The sequence below is a fragment of the Ammospiza nelsoni genome, chromosome 19, assembly GCF_027579445.1.
Source record: "Ammospiza nelsoni isolate bAmmNel1 chromosome 19, bAmmNel1.pri, whole genome shotgun sequence".
Taxonomy (NCBI): domain Eukaryota; kingdom Metazoa; phylum Chordata; class Aves; order Passeriformes; family Passerellidae; genus Ammospiza; species Ammospiza nelsoni.
The window spans coordinates 2,937,984-2,957,152 of record NC_080651.1 but is presented as its reverse complement, the minus strand read 5'-3'; the positions used below and the strand labels follow the sequence as shown (position 1 = coordinate 2,957,152).

Here is a 19,169-nt window from a genome sequence, read left to right as displayed (position 1 = left end):
ATCCTAGTATTTGCTCTTGATAGACTCTTATAGGCTTACTCATTATTAATTATTAGTCTCTTAATGAAGCATTTAAAGTCTGTTCCATTCCAGCCCCTTCAACAGATACAACCTGAGTGTTACTGAACAGGTCACTTAAATCCTTCTGTCTCAGTTCACTACTTGTTATGCAAACAGAAATTACACTTCTCCAGCAGAACATTTCTACCTTTATTGCAAAGCTTTGAAGTTGGGTTAAGTTGGGTTTCACGACAACATGAAATCTCTAGATGGCAGGCAGACACTTCCATTAAAATAGTTCCTTTTGTGGGAAAATACATTTTCAAAAAGCTGTGTGCATGGTTGTTATGGAAAAAGTATATCCAGGCCTCACTTTCTCCTATCTTTTGTTGAAGCCACCAGAACTTCCCAGAAAATCAGTGGTGCACTGCTGGCATTGCTGCAGTGCTGGACACTGCTGGACACTGCTGGTCACTCTGGCCACATGTCCCCCAGGCTGGGTCACAGGGACCTGGTGTGCAGCCCCCCACTCACTGTGGGGCCATTGCTGACAATATGCATGGGGGAGTTTGTTTTACACCTTTTGGTGGATGCTGTGCAGCCTTCCTGGGCAGCCACCTGTCTGGACTGATTTCCCCAGCGTGCCCCAAAGCCCAGCCTGCTGAACATTATTGGGGAACACCTGTGTAAGGCAGCAGCTGCTTGTCATCCTTGGAGCTGTCACTAGGGGAAGTTTTAACTGGATCTGCTGAATGTTCCCCCCCTGGGGCTGGCTCAGCTCAGGTGGCACAGGTTTGGTTAGCTCAGCTCCATCCCCCCGTGCAGATCCCCTTGAACAAAAATCTGCCCTGGGAGACACCCAACATCCCCAGGGCATCGTGGTCTTATTGGCTACCAGGGAGGCAAAGTGCAGAGCTTGAAACACAGAGACACAGCAGTTATGCCCATGTGGTGTATTCCCTGCTGAAGTTTTGCCAAATTTATTGCCCCAAATGTCTGTTCTGTTTGCTTGGTCCCTGAGGAGCACGGGGATTGTCACCCAGCTGCCAACGTTGTGTGGCCTCATGGGATCCACCAACAGAAGGATCTCAATAAAGTTCATATGGTTGAATACTTTTTATTGAGGCAGTTAATAGACTGACTCTGCAGGAATTCAGGACAGAATGGAAAAGATCAGTGATGACACAGCTGCTCGGGGACTAGATCAGTAGAGCGAGAGGCAACAGGGACTGCAACTTTGCCTGTTGTTACCAGCAGACAACTAGAGCAAACAAAGCACAAGTGATGGTGTAACAAGCTAAGCAGACACAAAACTTTTTAGGGCATGAATCAGTCCCATATTGATATTAGTGGGTCCCCCATTCCCTGTGCTGGAATGTCATTCACAACATAGTGACAATAAAGAACTGTTTGTTTTCATCTGGGCACATTCATGTGCTGCAGTAATTAATATGACAATGAGATGGCTAAGGACTACTGCCAGGATCTGCCCCAGCTGGAGACACAGGGATTAGCACAAAATGTACACTCAAGACAGCCAAAGTCAGTCAGAGAAGGAGACAAACCCCAAAAGGCAGGGCAGTTAAAAAAGGCAGAGGAGATGGACTGTACAGACCCCAACAGTCTGCCCTGGAAAGAGATGCACAAAGCTGCAATAAACAACCTATACTGCCCAAACCCAGGCACTGTGCCGACTGCTGAAAGTTTATAAACAATTTCATAATATTAAAGTTGATAAGTAAATATTGCCTGCTAACTGCAGATAATTAATTTCAGTATAATCTATTGGTTTACAATGTCATTAAATTAATGTACAGCACTTCCCCAAAGATACAATGTGCTTCATTGTGAATTCAGTTTTCCTTTTACACTACCCTTCTCCCTATCCAGCTTACTGTAGATCTCTTGAAAAATCACAAAGTAATGAGCATATTTTAAATGTTATGCATTTTTCTTTATAACATCTGGGAATCTCTTCAGTGGCTGGTCACTGGATTGAGTGTGTTTGCACCTATAAGCAGATGCCTTACTGTGTGAGGAAAGGGATTTTAACCAAAATATATATTTTATGTGGAGTCTTTTTAAATTACTTTTCTTTAATCCTCACAGATTTTCCTGGAGAGCTGTGCCTTGGTAGTTTTGTGAGTTTCTGCCTGTTTTGTCTAGCACATTATTGGTATCTGAAGTAAAAGGATTCGTGTCTCTTCAAATCCTGTGCTTCACAAACACACTGCACAGTTTAGCTCCAGAATGATTTACATTCAGCACAAATATGAGGGTCTCTTGCTTTTGTTGCTGAAAATAATCTGAATAATTTTAAAATGGAGAACAGAGAATGGAGATTACAGTTACTTAACATAGAAAAAAATATTTAAAGTGTCTATTAGGAGTGATTTGGGGGAAAAGGAAGAATTTTATATGATCTCTGACATTTGGTTGTGGGAAGGTTCAGATAAGCACCCAACTCTTAAGCAAGTTCAAATCAAAGAAATCACCAGCAGACCAACAAATGCTTTCAAAAATAGCATCTTTCATCTTTACATGACTGGGCAAAACAAGGAAGTTTGGCCCAAATATGTGAATTTCTTTGCAGTAAATAGGTGGATCAATTTGCCTTTTACAAAGGCATTGGGTCATAATAGTCTTTCTGAGGTTCTCCATTAAGCATTGGAGTAAACACTGCTGGACCAAATGCATCAGAGAATCCACAACTCAATCCACAAACACAGCCTGAGGGAAAACATTTCCTTTTGTCACTAAATGGTATGACTGTAAGGCAAGGGTTTGAGAAACACAGTGCCTCATTCTTAGTGAAGCTAACAGGAGTGATGTCAATGAGCACAAAATTATGTTTCAAATGATACTCTCCTGATATGTGATAAATAACTTTCATTTTGTGTTTGTTTTCTAGAATTTGCTGGGAACTCACAATTTAGGCAGAGTTTTTTACGAGCCCATCAAGGATCGCCATGGCAATATGCTGATAGTTACTGTCAGAGAAGTGGAGAGCCTGTACTCATTTTTTAACGGCAAATGGATGCAGGTATCCAAACTACAAAGCCAGAGGAAATCCCTCTCAACTCCAGAGGAGCCAACAGCATTAGACATCTTGCTCATAACAATCCAGGTAGTGCTTTGCTTCTCTTACTGTGTGTTATTTGCTTTTGTAAAGCCTGTGCCAGAGCCCCCATTTTTGGAAGCCTCTTGTAGAATTTTAGGCCTTAGTCCAGTGCCCAATAAAATTAATGGCAAGGCTCCCATTGAGAGCAAAGACTTATATTACTTCCAGTGGATCTGGGATCAGATCCTTAATATGCAAAATATCCATGAGATTCTAAAGAAATTACTTCAAAATCCTAGCAGAGAATTGTAGTTTCTATCAATTTCGGGAAACCAGGCTATGGAATTTTGTAGCAAGGGATATAAAAAAGCTTTAAAATTCTCTGGGATGTTCTTAAGCACCTATACAGACACTTCGAATTTCTACACTCTGTAAGATTTTTCCATCCAACCTTGAAAACTAAATCTAGGTTTTAAACTTTACTGTTCTACTTAATAAGCTTGTTCTGTGGGGTTCAGCGTTCCTTGGAGCCTGGTATAGCCACTAAGGAACCCTTAACTGACCATAACCCTCCTTTAATTTCTGCATCACATGCTCCTAGACTTGCAATTAGAGAAATGCCAAGGTCAGGACTGATCTCAGAAGCTGCTTGGCACACTCAGCTCAGTTCCCATCCCTGAGTGGGGGTTCAGAATTATCTCTGAGCACACATTAAACAGAGACAGTCTATGTTAAGATTAATACATGTTTTCTGTAGGTAACAGCAGCCAATCTCCCTAAAATTGTTGCACAATTACCCAAAATACAAGACAAATCATTGTCTTAGTCCCTTCTTTAGCACTGTCCATGAGATGATGGCTGCTGTGGTTAATTTTTGAATTAGAGGCACTTTCTGGGGCACAGACTCTGCTTTTCATACCGGGAAGTGACAGGCAATCAAAATATATGTTACCAGGTTTTAGGAATGTTAAAAAATTTCCAAAAGACAATAAAACTTACCTGATCTATGCTAGATTTAATGTATTACAATGTGTTAAAGGTGCAGAAAATTGTCAATCTGGGCAAAAGTTTTATATTAGGAAAAGCAAACTGCAGTCCTGATCAGATTTCCACAGAGATCCTAGTGGAAAAAATGTTCCCCTAATGGTTTACACATTCCTATCTAATGCCCACCCTTTCTTCTATTACTTGTTTAATCATCGAGTGGGTATTTTGTTCATGAAGTGCTTGTGAAAATGAGGGTCTAATTGCACTGGTCAGAGCCAAGCATAGCACTGGCAGATAATTTGATGGTTCCAAGAGTAAAGGCACAGGGCCAGGTGTCTTAATCCTCACCCACTGCAGAAGCACACATTTCTCAGGATGGATGGCAGCAGACATCATTTTTCAGGTAGTTTTGGAGAACTGCTATACATAGCTCTAAAAATGTCTCCTGGCCTCAGCAAATTCACCATCAATACTAATTTCCTCTAAGCTCTATTTGTTGATAAAGATATTTGTTCAGAAAACGCTGCCACTTGTTCAGTTTTGCAAACTACCAACCCTCATGCTGACAGAGATCTTCCTGTTGACAGCAGGTGACACAGAGCAGGTTTTGGAGAGATGTGGGCTGGCATCTCCCTGGGGACAGCCCTGGCTCCTGCAGCCCCTCTCTCCCAGCTCTGCCCCAGTGCTGCCCTGCTCTCTCTGTGCAGCCACCAACCAAACCCAAACCAGGGAACTGCTCAGCTGAAAAACAACTGCTCCTTTTCCCAAGTTGTTTTCCAGAGGAATCAGTTCCCTGACCTGGCTCACCACTGAAATGATCAGACAGGAGGCAGAGGTGGGGGTTATTTAAGCCAGTTTAAACACCACAGTTGCAGAAGATTGAAACCTCAGGTTGTCAGAGCCAATTCCTGCATGACACAGAGACCTTAGAGATCCTGTGTATGGCTTTAAGTGAGAAGTTGTCCAAGTGCACCCGAGCTACCAGAGATTATTCATATGCTTAAGCATGTGCTTAAATGCTTTTTGAATTGGGAACGGCGGCTGTAAAAACATTTGCTGCTTTCTGCTCCCAAACTCTTCTGCTTGTGTGGAAAAAGAGAGGAGATTTTTATGTAGGACTGTTTCCCTTAAACCAGGACATACTTTCCTATCACAAACGAAGTCAGCAGCGCCTCCCTCCCGGCCTGTACCTGGGCTACCTGAAGCTCTGCAGCTCCGTGGACCAGATCAAAGTGCTCGTGCTGCAGAAGCTGCCCAATGTCCTGTGCCATGTCAAAATCCGAGACAACAGCAACGTCTCCAAGTAAGTGAATACAGAGATTTACTTACAGAGAGAGAGAACAGTTGTTTTAAGTTTGAAACAATTGATCAAATGCTAATGCCGAGGCAATTCTGCCATTGCAAAGCTGTAGGTGCAGCGTGGTTTGGCTCTGGAGTGTGGCAGAAGGGTTTGGCTCCAGGCTGTGCCATCCCAGAGGCCCTGCTGGGCTGAACAGGTGCACCTGAGCTTCCCCAGCACTCTGAGAACCTTCCCAGAGCACATGGATGGGGCCCATTGGTTGCTAAGGATGGTGTTCCATGGTTATTCCAGTCCTGCACAGGGGTAATGACCTGTTCAGAAGATCATAGCCTGCAGCCCTGCCTCAGCCTTCAGTGGATTCGGTGCCACCCTTTCCATGATTTTCACTGACTGTGGAGTGTTGCTGTGGGGAATTTTTCTGTTTATTCTCTTGTGTGATATCTGGTTTTTTTCACCCTAAACCACAGCAAACCCACAGCAATTGAAAACCATATTTATAAATGCAACCAGCCAGCAAACTTCTGTGCTTTGGAAAAGCCATTTTCCCCTTGTCCACTGCTCCCCTTATCCATTGGCAAGGGCCCTCTTTGTACTGCCTGGTCCTTGCCCAATGGAAAACACATTTTATTGATCTTTTTCTGGAGCTTTTTATTCTTGTATCATTTCAGCAACCAGCTGAGAATTTTGCACAAGGAAAAAGGACCTGGATATTTACATAGACAATAAGGATATCCAGAATGTAGTAGTGAATACTAACAACAATGTTGGAAGGAATAGAAAGGCAAATGCTTCAGAGTTTATAGCAATCCCTGACTTGAAGTTTCAGATCAGAACTTTATTTAGGAACAGATTATACCACAACTATTACTTGTCTTGTAGTGGGGTTTCCTGTACATTCTTTTTCTTTTTTAATGTTCGATGCTGGCTGCTATTCAAGACTGAATACTAGGCAGGGTGAATTAGGGACTGGATCCAGAACTATGATTCCCATGTTTATCAGGTCTCAAACAGAGACACATGGAGGAAAGCAGGAAGTTCTTTGGCTGCAGTCAGTAGAAGATTGTCCTTCACAGAGATCAAACCTCCTGTAGCCATTTCAAATGCATGTTTTTTAAAATATTGTGGTAGATGGGGAATGCAGAATGTGAAAGAGAAAACCTGGAGTGAGAAGCCTTAGTGAAATATTTCAAAGGCAGTTGGACTTCCAGAGGAATGTTCAGCCTGATGTACATGTGCTAGAAAAATAAAACTTTTCAAAGTTCAATCAAGATAGCACAAGTTTAGAATGTTTTGGTATATGAGGATTAAACTATCAACAGATCCCAAATGCACATACACTGAATTCCTGCTTGTGCATTGAACTGTTGTTATATTTCTAATTTTAACTTGACTCAACATACAGAGATGAGTGGGAATGGATCCAAACACTTTCTGGCTCAGAATCTGTGGAAAGTATGGATCATACTTCAGACTGCCCTACTCAATTGTTCTTGTATGAGCTCCAGACAGCAGTGAAAGCTCTCCTCAAACAGATCAATCTACCTCTGCATCAGGTATTTGCCTTTGTGGGATTTATCACCTTTTTAATACCCCATTCTTAAGAACACAGCGAAAAGCTACAAAACTGTGCCACTGAAAAGTAGAGATTCAATGTCAGGGTTGCAAGAAAAGCAAAGCAGAGAAGTTTTGTATTCCATTGTTCTGAGGGGGAACATCTTCAGTAAAACAGTTCTTGTCCTGGACATGTGAACACTCAAGGATTAAGAGGCAAATTTCAACTGCCTGCTATTTTTTTCATCTTATAGCTTATTTGTGCAACTTCAGGCAGGTCCAAATAGGCACTTTTGCATGAAAATTGTAGTTTTGATCACCTTTACGAAGCTGACAAAGAAAAAGAGTCATTTTTGCAGGCAAGCACAGCAAGTGACAGTTTTTTGGGACACTCTGAGTGAGGCTGTAGGAAAGGCCCAGCAAAGACATAGCATTTTGCTGGGTTTTGCACACAGATGAATGTACCCCCTCTAAAACACAAAGTCCCAGACCTCCAGATTTCTGTGAGTGAGGAGAGGTGTCTGGCTTTACATTTAGGTACAAGAAATGCATATGTGAATAAATAAAGTCAGGAAGAATAATCTATGATGTGAAAGATCCATGAAAAAATAAGCTAAGAAGTTTGTTTCTTGTTTACATGAATTCCATTTTATTTTGGTCTGCAAAGGTAAAGAGGTCTTAAAGTAGAAGTAAATCATCTTTATATCACTTCAAGGTCTGTTTGTCCAGCTAGAAAGATGTGGTCTTAAAATAAATTAACCTGGTTCTACATTTCTTGATTTTGAAAGGTTTAGGCTTTGCTTTTAAAAAGGAATCCATCAGTGCTTCACCTTGTAGCTAGGGAAGAGCCAAGTAAGACTCAAGTAAATCCAAAATTAAGACAGATGGTGTGCTGCCTTGTGGTCAGTCACTCTAATTCAATAGGGCTCTGTACAGGTCTCTATATTACTGCATTTGCTTGGAGGTTATACCTTTTGTGCAACCTTTTTCTCTTCTTTTAGAGTTAGGGACTAAAATATTGAAATCACTGTGCAATATGTTCTTCAGCTAAGCATCTGAGCTCATGCATTGTGCCTGAGAGATGGATATCAATGTGACCTTGTAGTTCAACACAGATACAAATGGTCTGATGGCTCAGCACCAAGCTTTCATGTTAATGAATTGCATTTTTAATTCCACGGATTTATTTATGTATTTTTATTATTTTTGTGGTAACTAGGAGCAGGGACAGTGGCACTGGGGCACAGCCAGGGCAGAAGGCAGTGCTGCACACAGCAGCTCTGAGCAGCCTCAGGCCACTTCTGCCTGGGCCATTTTCTCTTGCTGCAGCACTTGTTAAACCTTTTCAGTGCTGTGTTGAGGGAGAGCTGCATATTTCTCTTAACCAACCCTAAATTGAATCTTAAAGGTTTTTAATTGAATCCATTTTCATGTTTTCACATAATTATGCAATCATAATCTTGAAAAGCACATGGCATGTGATCATTTTCTGCCTAATAAGAAACATAAATGTTGTTTTCAGGGGGGTTGTGCCTGTGTGTGTTGTTTTAATGTGGAACATTGCAGCTTTAAATCTTTATTTTATGTAGTGACATGAACCCACATTTAGCCACCACCACCCCCCCCCCCGCCCCAAATATTTACGTTTTATAAAAATTCCGAGCTTGATGTTGTGCAAATTTTCTTTAATGTTTTATATCATTTGGGGTGTTGTTTATATAAGTGCCATGTTGTAATTCTCTCCTATTCCTTCCCCCGCGCGTGTCCCCGTACAGGCTAAGCACTTCCGTCTGTACACACAGGAGGTGTTGGAACTGGGTCACAATGTCTCCTTTCTTCTCCTGCTCCCCGCCTCAGACGACATCTGCACTGCCCCAGGACAGAATAATCCTTACACCCCACACTCAGGATTTCTTAACCTCCCTCTTCAGATGTTTGAACTTGGTATAGTAGCTTGCTTCACCTAGAAATATTAACCCAGTCTCCTTATAATAAAATCACAAAGTTGTATCTGTTTTCCCCCTTGTCCCAGTGGAGAGTCAATAAATCACATGATGGCTTTGGCAACAACACTCCCTAGAACGGTGTACAAGTTACAGAGGGAGCAGAGCAGTTAAAGCATGCACTGTAGCCATCGTTATTGAAATGCAGAGCAGACAGCAAGGCCCACAGTCATCCACTATGTGTCTATAAGCTGCTTTGCAAGATGATGTTCTTTAAAAATCAGAACCAAGAGATATTGCACATGACACAGCAAGGCTGGAGTGGGACAGGAGATGCAAAAAACATCTCTCTAAGTTGTCACAAGGATAATTGCTGGTTCTGTAATGGGGATTTATGCAGATCCTGATTACAGATGGTCCTACTCAAGGTCTGACTCCTTTACAGCTTTGTGAAAGGTCTGAATAGATTTTCCCATATGAAGGGCATCTTTTTCCCTTTGATACCTGGAAAAATGCAGGAGACTGTCCTATTGCTGTGGTGCAGCAAAAGCCTGTTGTGAAAAATGCCAAAGCACTGGACTTGAATCTCTTTCTTTGGAGAGCACATCTGCTGCTGCGGCAGATTCAGCTCTCTTCTTCCACTGCATTGCTGACTGGGCAAGAATTCTCCAAAACAGAGTTTTCCAGCTGTTTCACAGAAGACATAAGATGCTTGAGCTTCAAGGTCCTCTATTTCTCATTTCTTCTTCTTTGGTCCACAGAGAAAAGAAAAGGTTCCACATAAAAGCAGCTCATAAAGACTTAACAGTTCTTTTTAGAAAGAATATTAAAATGTGGGGGCTGCTGAGCCTTACATGTCAGTCTGCTCTGTTTCCTTCTGGCCTGTAAAACTGGGATCTTTCTTTCCTCTGCCTTCAAGAAGAGAGAAAGATATGAGCCAAAACTGATGGAGTCAGTGCACCAGGAGCCACTGCAGGAAAGGCTTTAGTGGCAGCTGTGTGCCAGTGATGTCCCTGTCAGAGGTTTATGTGACACCATTACTTTCCTATCAGAGCCAAGTGCTGCTCAAATCATTTAGGTAGGAGGTTAGATATTCATGGAGGGTATTGCCTTGCCTGTGTTTCTGCAGTCACTACTCATCCATGACCTACCATCACCCAGCAACACAAATTTCATTTGGATCAGGCATTTGCAGCAGCAGTGGATTTATGGCACATGAGCCACAGCCCACTGTGGTGCTGTGACAGCTCTGGGGGTTTCTGCTGCCCGTGGGAGGACAGATGCCAGCTGAGCTGCCACACAATTATGAGTGGAACAGCCACACAATACATGGTGTAGTCTGCCAAGAAGAAGTTACCCCTTCAAAGGACAGCTAATGTAAGAGTTAGCTCAGTGCTTTGGGTCACATGGCCGTGGCTGCAGTGCCCTAGAGCCAGACTTTTATCTTCTGATGTGCCACCCTGAAGCCTGTTGGCCTCTGAGGATGGAGCACATCATTTCTCCTGGTGAGAGGGGCCTGCTGCCCTGCTATGCAAATTAATGCACAGAGCATATTAATCTCTGATGCAATTAATCTCCTCACTAGATGTTGTGCAGGCTATTTGATTCTCATTAGGTGGAACACGGGCCAGGGGCAGGAGTGCCTCTCATTTCAGGGACACAGCCTGCATGGGATGGTGCGGTGCCACCAAACATGCAACAGAACCACCTCCCAAAAGGCATTCCTGGTGCAACCCTCTCTGTTCTGCAATGTTGCTGCAGTGGGAAAACAGTTCATGGTAGAGAAAACAGTATGGAAAGCTGAATTTTACTTTTGAGTATTTTTTTAAGTAAGCAATCCTCAGGCCAAAGGCAGATGACATTTCAATATGACTTATTATATATGTATCCCTGATGTTCTATAAAGTGACTGTGATTCACATCTCAAATATTAGAAGCTTCCATTCCCCATTAGCTGGTGGCTACCAACTATATAATTGCATAACCACAAAAGACTACGTTGAAGTAACATTTGTTAAAGTAACATTAAAGGGTCTGACTTAAAACCACAAAGGCTCGAAACTTCAGCACTGGAGCCGAAACCGCAGCTGTAATTCACTCAAGAGTCTACCACATATGGCATATGTACTGGAAGACCACACACTATTCACACTGGATCCCTGCAATATCTAGGCATTGCTGAAACCAGAAGGTAGAATTCATTCTTTCACTCTTTTTTGTGAGATGTCTGTGTTAAGATTAGGCCTTTATTGTTAATGCTAAAAATGTTTCTGTGATTGGATCTCTCAGTTGAACAAACTCTTCTCAATTATTCTAATCATACTGTTTGTAAGGGACAAGTAGACACGGGACACTGTTTTCATTTCTTTTTAAAAATATTTTTTATGAGAAGAATATATGCATTTTACACCTGGAACTCCCTGAAAAATGCCCTGTCCCAGTCCAGGGGAGCAGCAGCAGTAAATCCCACTGGCACTCGCTGCTCTAACAGGGTCAGCTGTATGTTTGCATTTACTGCAGCACCAATGAATGGGGAAGTATTTCTGAAAACTTGCTCTCCCTCAGCAAATATGAGTACGTTTGCACTGCCATTTGGAGAGGTAACTGCTCAGTTTTGCCTGAGCAGTGGCAGGTCCTGGAATAATGTATCCTTAACACACTGGATAAATTGACATTTGCAAAGCTCCATGGCACTGTAGCTATGCTGTCTCTGTTACCTCTGGTAAAGAGGATAGTTCTGTGCTGCTCCAAAGTCACATTATACAAAGCTAGAGGTCATGTCTGAACTTTTTGTGTTACCCTTCTGCAGGAGAGTTCAGAAGATGATGTGTGGTAACACCTAAAAAAGTTTTAATTATTTCTCCCAAATTGTGATAACAGTGCAGTCCAAGAGAAAGTTATCAGCCTTCAAATTTTTTTGTTTCATTCTGAAACACTCAATTTAAGAAAAAAATTAAATATTAGTTTCATTTTCCAGCCATGTCACTACTTTCTTGATAAAAGAAATGATGAGCTATAAAAGCCTCAGAAATAGCCTTTCTGATTAAAGCCATCAAAGGCAAGATAGCCTCTGGAGCTGCATACTAAGGACCTGATTATCCCTTCACTTAGATGTAATTAGAAATGATTCTTTTGAAATCAGTGAAGCTACTGAGTAAATCCAGTGTAAATGAGAGGAGAACTGAAGCCTGTATTATTCATTTCTAGCTTAAAGAAAGCCATCCAGAGTTAGTTACTATATTTAATAAAATTTGTGTTCTGAACGCTAAGGATTTCATATTTCATAACCAGAATGTAACAATTTTCCTTTGCACTTGGTCTTTTCACAGCTCATTTTTGCTGTTACAAGGAAAAATTTATAAGCCTGTATTGCCGCCTTTCTGCTGTCATAGAGCTGGACTCTCTGAAAACCCAGCAGTCCCTGAGGGAAGCAATTTCAGACAGTGAAGTCGCTGCAGCCAAACAAAGACACCAGCAAGTTATAGACTACATACAGGTAATAGTCTGTTTCTGACTATTCCAAGGAGATTTTAAGGTGGCTTTCTTAAAAATTGCATGGGGCTGTAATTTGAAATCTAAATGGAGAATTATTCACAGACATCATAAAAAGAGCAGTTGTATCAAAAGTGCAATTCTGTTTTTATGAAATTCAAACCCAGAACATGCTTTCCTTAGTTGTTGCTTTTATAGAAGGATTTTTATGGGTAAAATCAAATGACAGTTATACTAGACTGTTATAAAGAAATGTGTCAGTCTGCTTGTAAAACTCCCTCCCATCTAACGTGAGGTAAGCTAGCACCATGTCTGGGCATTCATTTGTGTAAGAGTTTTTCTTTGTCTGTATGAACTGGGGACATTTTTCACCACAATAATTTGGCAATTAAAAAAATTTAAATGAAAATTCAGACTAGGTTGTGGAGACAACCTCCACCAACAATATCACACTCAGGAACACAGCTCTGCATTTCAGATGTCAAGCTGGCCCCAAAAGCAGCTGTGAGCCTGGCCAGCACCATGCAATGACACTGCCTCAGTCCTCCAGTGCAGGAGGATCCCCAGTGTTACCACACTTGTCCAATTTGCTTATTCTCTGTCCCTCATCCTGATTTTCCTCTACTGCTCCCAAATCAAGACTTTACCTACTCAACTAAGGGCTCTTTGAACTACCCTCCATTGTGCAGCACAGTAAAGCCTATCCTTTTGCAAATGATTTTGATAATTGGTTATTTATAGATAAAGCTCATTACTTTTGCAGAGTATATCTACGAGCATGGTTGACCTGTCTCTCTACAAGAGAGATGCAAATAACTTTTCAGCTCTATATTCTTAATATTCGTTATCTTCTGTTGGAATAGGGGCCAAGACACTATCCCATTGACAAGATGTTTGGCCCTCCATAGAACAAAAGGATAATATTTCTATTTATCTTTGTTCTGCATGCAGACCCCCTTTGCCTTGTCCACTTGGAGCTTTGGGCAACCTGCAGCAGGGCAGAGAGGGAAGATCCATTGTACTCCCACTCTCACACTCAGAAAATCTAGCTTTCTTGCAGTCCGCAGGAGAATTTGGAAAATTTTTACCCTTCACATAAAACCCAAGCATTTTTATATTAATATGCAGGTACTGTATAGACAGTTCTGTGTTCCTCTTTTCCAAAGTGTTTGAGTCACATATCTATGCTGGGAAAATAGGGGAGAACATTTTAAACTTCAGTGTTTTGTGCTGAATTATTGTGACAGTGTATTAGGCTTGTCAGGTTTCCTCTCAAATGAAAACCAGCTGCATTCCACCTATTGGCAAAAATATCTCTGCCTACCACATACCACAATCTTCACTGGTGACCACAAAACCACAAGAGCATTTGTGTGATCCCAGATCTAAGACAGTGTTGAAGTCACTACACAAACCAAACATTGTAAAGAGCAAGGGACTCTATATAAATGCAGTTCTGAAAAGGAGTCAGAGGGCAACTGAAAAGTAAAAATTATTGAAAAAAACCCCAGCCAGAATGTAAGGTACTTGGAGTCTTTACCAGAATGTTACAGAGAAAGGAAAGAAATCTACAGACACTGAAACTAAAACTGAAGTTAAGCTGTAATTCATATCATGTAATGCTTCAAATGTTCCTAAATTGTAAAAGAACCACCGTTCATTACAATGTCCTGGGAGAAACCTAACAGGATTTGCATTTTAATAAACTGCATTCAGGATGGTTCTTGTTTGGGGTTGAGGGAGGATCACAGAAAGGATGTATAAAATCTCTAAAATCAAATAGGTGAGATGTTTGCTAACTGGAATTCTCTTCATGGAGCTACACTGAAGTCTTGAAATCATGCAGGATTATGAATTAATCTCTGAACCATTTGCTATTCTTATTGATGTATATTCTTAGCTCATATTAACTCAGTGGCAAGGCTTGCACTGACATCATTGGAGTCGGGATTTCACCTTTACATAAAAATGGCCATACTAGGTCAAAACCAAGATCCAGCTGCCCAGCTATCCTGCCTCCAACACAGCTCATCAGCAACTACCCCAGCGAATCTGACATCTACAGCATCCCTTGGGAGTAACTTTCACACTTTGAATATGCATTTTGTGAAGCATCTCCAGCTAAGAGAAGTTGCCTTCAAATATCAGTCAGCAGGCTCTCTGATCCCTCTGGCACTCCCCAGCAGACAACTGTCACTGCACAGAGCACCCCTCACTTTTGCCTCTCCATTACTGACTGAACTCTCACTGCATTCTTGCAGAATGTAGCTTGTGTAACTGCAAAGCAGCTTCCCTCAAGCACTGCAGTATTAATAGGAAGGCTCACTTGACATTCACTGTAGGAAAAGTGCAAGGGAAATTCTAGAAAGGACACTGCAGCAGGAGGGTATTTACTCACAGCTACTCTCATTTGATGGTTGCAACATTTGCTCAGCCATCAAAGATCTTGAATGGCTTGAAGATGATGTTTAAAGATGTTGAAAATGTTCCATTATCAAAACACTCTTCAGACCCACACTTAAACAGCATCTTTCCTCTCTGCAGAGATACTTAACCTAAATCCTGCTATTGATTTAGGCACTTGTCTCTTAATGCCATCAAAAGGCATGTCTTACAACTGCTTTTGTGTAGATTTATACTTTTAAAATGTATGGAGACTAAAATGGTAAGGAAAAACTGCAGTTTGGCTCATAGCTGTGCTTCTGCCCTCCATTTATGTATCTGCACATGTGTATGTTCTTTGATAAAAACTAGGTCTGACCTGAACAGTTGCTTTCACCTGGGTTTGAAAAGATGCTCCAGATCTCTCACTTTTATTCCAGTGCAGAATCAAACCAGCTTCCAGGTGTGCTATAAACTGATCATATTTTTACTCTATCAAAATACAATTTTCATTTTCTCTCCATGTCAGATTTTAGGTCTGGATTCACCCCTCCTAACTACACATTCATAATTGAGGTACCTCTTAACCAAAATCAGTTCAGACCTCCTCAATCTGAATGTTCTTTTGGGGGATCATGCTGCTCTCTCTTAGCAGTGACTACAGACTTGCACTTGAAAAAGAACACACTTAGGTAGAATTAATACTCATACTTAACTGTATTTTGTCACTATTATTTTCTTCACAGCAAATTGATGAGATCTGGAGGGACATGAGATGGATCACAGAGGCACTGCAGTATGCAAGATACAAGCAGCCAGCAGCAGGCCTGCCCATAAAGAAGCTTGTGGATCTTTCAGAAGAACACTCTCAAAAGAAAATGAGCTCCACCTCTTCACATCTAGACTGTCTTCCTTCACCTCCCCCTTCTCCTGAGCCTAGAATCCAGAGGAGAAAAGCTGTGAGTGGTAAGAGAACTTTTCTTTTTTTACCAAGCACTCTTTGAACTCACTTTTAATTATAACAGTTTTTGTATGTCCTTTCATAAAAGGAGTAAATTTTTCCCATACCTGTCAAGGTATTTTAACAATCATTTTACCAATCATTTGCCACTCAGTATACTGAGATCCTTCTGCAATCTTTACAATAATTTTTTACTTTCAGCTACTCAGAATAACTGCTCATCATCAGCCAACTTTGTCACCTCACTGTTCCAGATCATTTAAATGCACAGGTTGGAAGGGACAAGTGCTATCACTGGCTTCTCCATGATGTCCAGAATTCCAGTAAAATCCATCCATGGTGAAAGCTGACTGCTTCATTTTTTTGCCTACACCATCAATCTGCTCTTTCATAGGGAAGGAGCTTTCTCTCTGTCCCAATTTCAGCTGCAGAGCCCATGTTAAAGAACATTATCACAAGCCCTGCAGAACTCTGACGATGGCTGTGTATTTATTGTGCACACGTTCAGAGTTTTGTTTGACTGATGAGACATGAGTTGTTAGCAAAAGCTATTGACCCATTCTCATCACTCATCTATCTATTATTCCTCCCCACAGTTTTCATTAATTTGACAGAATCTAACTCAATTTTTTCCAGATTTTCCATTTGCCACCTTCTGTATCTCAGGTATTACAGCCATTTTCTTTCCAGGCTTTCAGTTTTCCTCTGTTTAGCAGCAATTTTTTCTCATGCCCCTCTTGCTTTGTTTTGATAGAGCAAATTTTAGTGCCAATTGTCCAGTTTAACAGATGTTTTCACACACCTCTCAGAGTTTTCAGTGTTTTAGAGAAGCATTTTGAATTACACAAATTACACAAAGAAGTACCCACCTCACTGACCATTATTACTTCACTGCATAGCCAGAAAATTAAACTGATGAAAGAAATGAATCACAGGAAATAAAGATGAAGCAAATGAAACAGCAACACCCATTTTGCTAACAGAATAAGGACTTTGGAGGAAAAAATAAACCATCATTCTGCTGAGATGTCTTTAAGCAACAAGTAAATGAAACAGCAGAAACAAAAGCAACAGATGCTGCATTAAACAACTGCCATGACCATTATAGTAATAATAATTTGGTGTTTTTTCAAATTGTCAGTTTTATACAGTTAAGGAAAATTAATACATCTATTCTGACTAGATTTCATGAGGTTAAAAGAAAAGAAGCCTGAAGAGGCTGGTGCTTTGCTTCACTCCATGATACAGTGGTGTTCTTTCTCAGCACCCCTCCCTGAGCTGTTTTTCCCCTGTATCACAGACCATGAATACAGAATAATCCTTGGCTCTGGTACAGTGCAAACTGCAGTTTTATCTTGTCCTGCACACCCTGGATTCATTAATACTGGGCTCTATGGCAATTTACACAAGCTCCAAGTGAGCAGTCAGCACTGTATAAAATCGATGTTTAATTCCTGGAATCTAAGATAAACTATCCATGGCAATGGAGCATCAATCTATTCTATCACACATGCCACTATTTATTATTTTATTGATCCCTCTGAAGCCCAAAGACAGCAGCAATTTCAGTGTCAGTGTGAGATGTGGTCCTCAAATTCGCATTTGAATTCTGTGTGTCTGTTTTGGATTTGAACACACAATGCACCTGATGGCCAAAAGGGCAGTTTTTATTTATCAACATCCATGTTGTGCCTTGTGTCTCTTACCACACTTATAGTTGCACATTGCTCACACTCTAGAGATATAAATCTAGAGTAACTTAATTGACATCTTAAATAAAAACAGAAACTGGATTAGAGATTTTCTCTCTCACAAATCTCCATGTCTATGAAATTTAGTGAAAGCAAGATAAAAGAAAACAGATCCTCTCAGAACTTAATCCCAATTCAAATTCAAGTTTTTCCCCATCTTTAACATAATAAATTAATTCTTTCTGGTTTTCCTAATTCTGCCACCACCTGTCTAACACATCTGTGACTCCTCCCTGACAAATCCTCCCTGACTGCCTTTACTGTCACTTGGCCTATGGCAATTTCACAGAGGAAACACACAAACGTTTCCAGCACTGGAGATTTAAAATTAGGACAAAACCCACATGAATGACATGTCTCTGCTGAGCTTGTCCTGTGAGTGTTAACCAGCTCTCCTTGCAGACTCCCAGCCCTGCTCAGATGAAGAAGGCTGCTCCGAGGTGTTCCTCCCCACCGACAGCGACTACGACTCCAGCGATGCCTTGAGCCCAAGGGAACTGGACCTGATTTACTCCTCGTCCCAGGACATCTCCCAGCAGGCTGGCAGTGGCCTGGGTGGCAGCGCACCCAACGTGCTCCAAGCCCACGACCTGAAGCCCTGCCTGGCGCTGAGGGAAGGCCTGACAGAGTGTGGTGCCCTGGACACCAGTGCTGAATGCTGCACAGAGCAGATGAGCAGTCTGACAATATCAGTGCTTACACCGAAAAGCACGGACAAGTCCTCCAGCTCCAAGCAGCCACTGGGCTTTTTAGGGAAAAAAAAGTTGGGGAAACACCAGCATTACAACTACTTCAGCCGGCAGCACCGCTGGCTGCGTGTGCACAGCGAGACGCAGGCGGGCTCTCTGTCAGAGGGTGTCTACACCCAGCACCTGATGAGATCCCCAGACCTGGCTCAAGAACCTACCTCCAGCGAGCAGGTGACCATTCCCATCGATGGGTCTCGGGGCACCTTCGTACCTCATGCATCCAGCCTTCCAGAGGATGGCAAAGGCAGGTATGAGGAGCCAAGGCAGGATGTCCATAGGATACATGTGGAGCCTTATGAAACATTTCTGGATGGAGAGGGCAGGTCCTGGGCGATGAGCACGGAGGCTGTAGAACACACAGATGTGCACAGTGCTATGCAACAGATCACGGGGCCAGAGGAGCAGTCGGGTTCTGCTGTCCCAGAAGTTTTCAGCAGCACCCTTTAACCCCAGAATCCCGCACTGCTTCCCATCACTCCACATGAGATATGAGCATTGTGATCACAAAGGCCATACTTTCAAAACCACTGGTGAAAATCCAGCTCCTGAAATGGCAGCTTGTGCCACTCTAAGGAATCCTAACCTTTTGACTTCATCACCAGATTTCTGGTCTCACAGAGGTATCATCTTTCATGAAGGGAGCATTATAGTCACTGGCATCTGCAGCTTTGCAGGTAGACTCGTAACAGTCACCACATAACAATGTGCAATTGAGTATCAGGTTTTGCAGGTCTCTTCATTTCCATGTTTCTCTGAGCATGCAAAATTTTAAGCATGAGTGGTTCTGCCTGCAAGTTATCAGAAGTTGTAACATCCTTGGTGACCTTATGTTAGGACTGTGTTCTAAAGGTCTATTAACTTGTCTCCCACCACCTCCTGCAATTTTTTTTACTTTTCAGCTTCTCTTGAATGAATTTAGGTTGGAAATAGCTGAAATACTAACGGGTCTAGTAAAACAGATAACCCAGAGTTTCTAGCCACTTAAAGAAATG

At 41.8% G+C, this 19,169-nt stretch overlaps 1 protein-coding gene across 1 annotated transcript in view; it reads left to right on the top strand.

Moving 5' to 3' along the window:
- The window catches only part of ANKFN1 (ankyrin repeat and fibronectin type III domain containing 1), a 59,638-nt gene extending 41,014 nt beyond the window's left edge, over nucleotides 1–18,624 (top strand). The window contains exons 11-17 of the mRNA XM_059485943.1: nucleotides 2,912–3,127; nucleotides 5,185–5,351; nucleotides 6,751–6,901; nucleotides 8,675–8,843; nucleotides 12,172–12,338; nucleotides 15,463–15,682; nucleotides 17,831–18,624. Of these exons, the coding sequence (XP_059341926.1) occupies nucleotides 2,912–3,127; nucleotides 5,185–5,351; nucleotides 6,751–6,901; nucleotides 8,675–8,843; nucleotides 12,172–12,338; nucleotides 15,463–15,682; nucleotides 17,831–18,624 (1,884 nt within the window). The remainder of the gene's footprint in view (nucleotides 1–2,911; nucleotides 3,128–5,184; nucleotides 5,352–6,750; nucleotides 6,902–8,674; nucleotides 8,844–12,171; nucleotides 12,339–15,462; nucleotides 15,683–17,830) is intronic.
- Nucleotides 18,625–19,169: the final 545 nt, after the last annotated feature.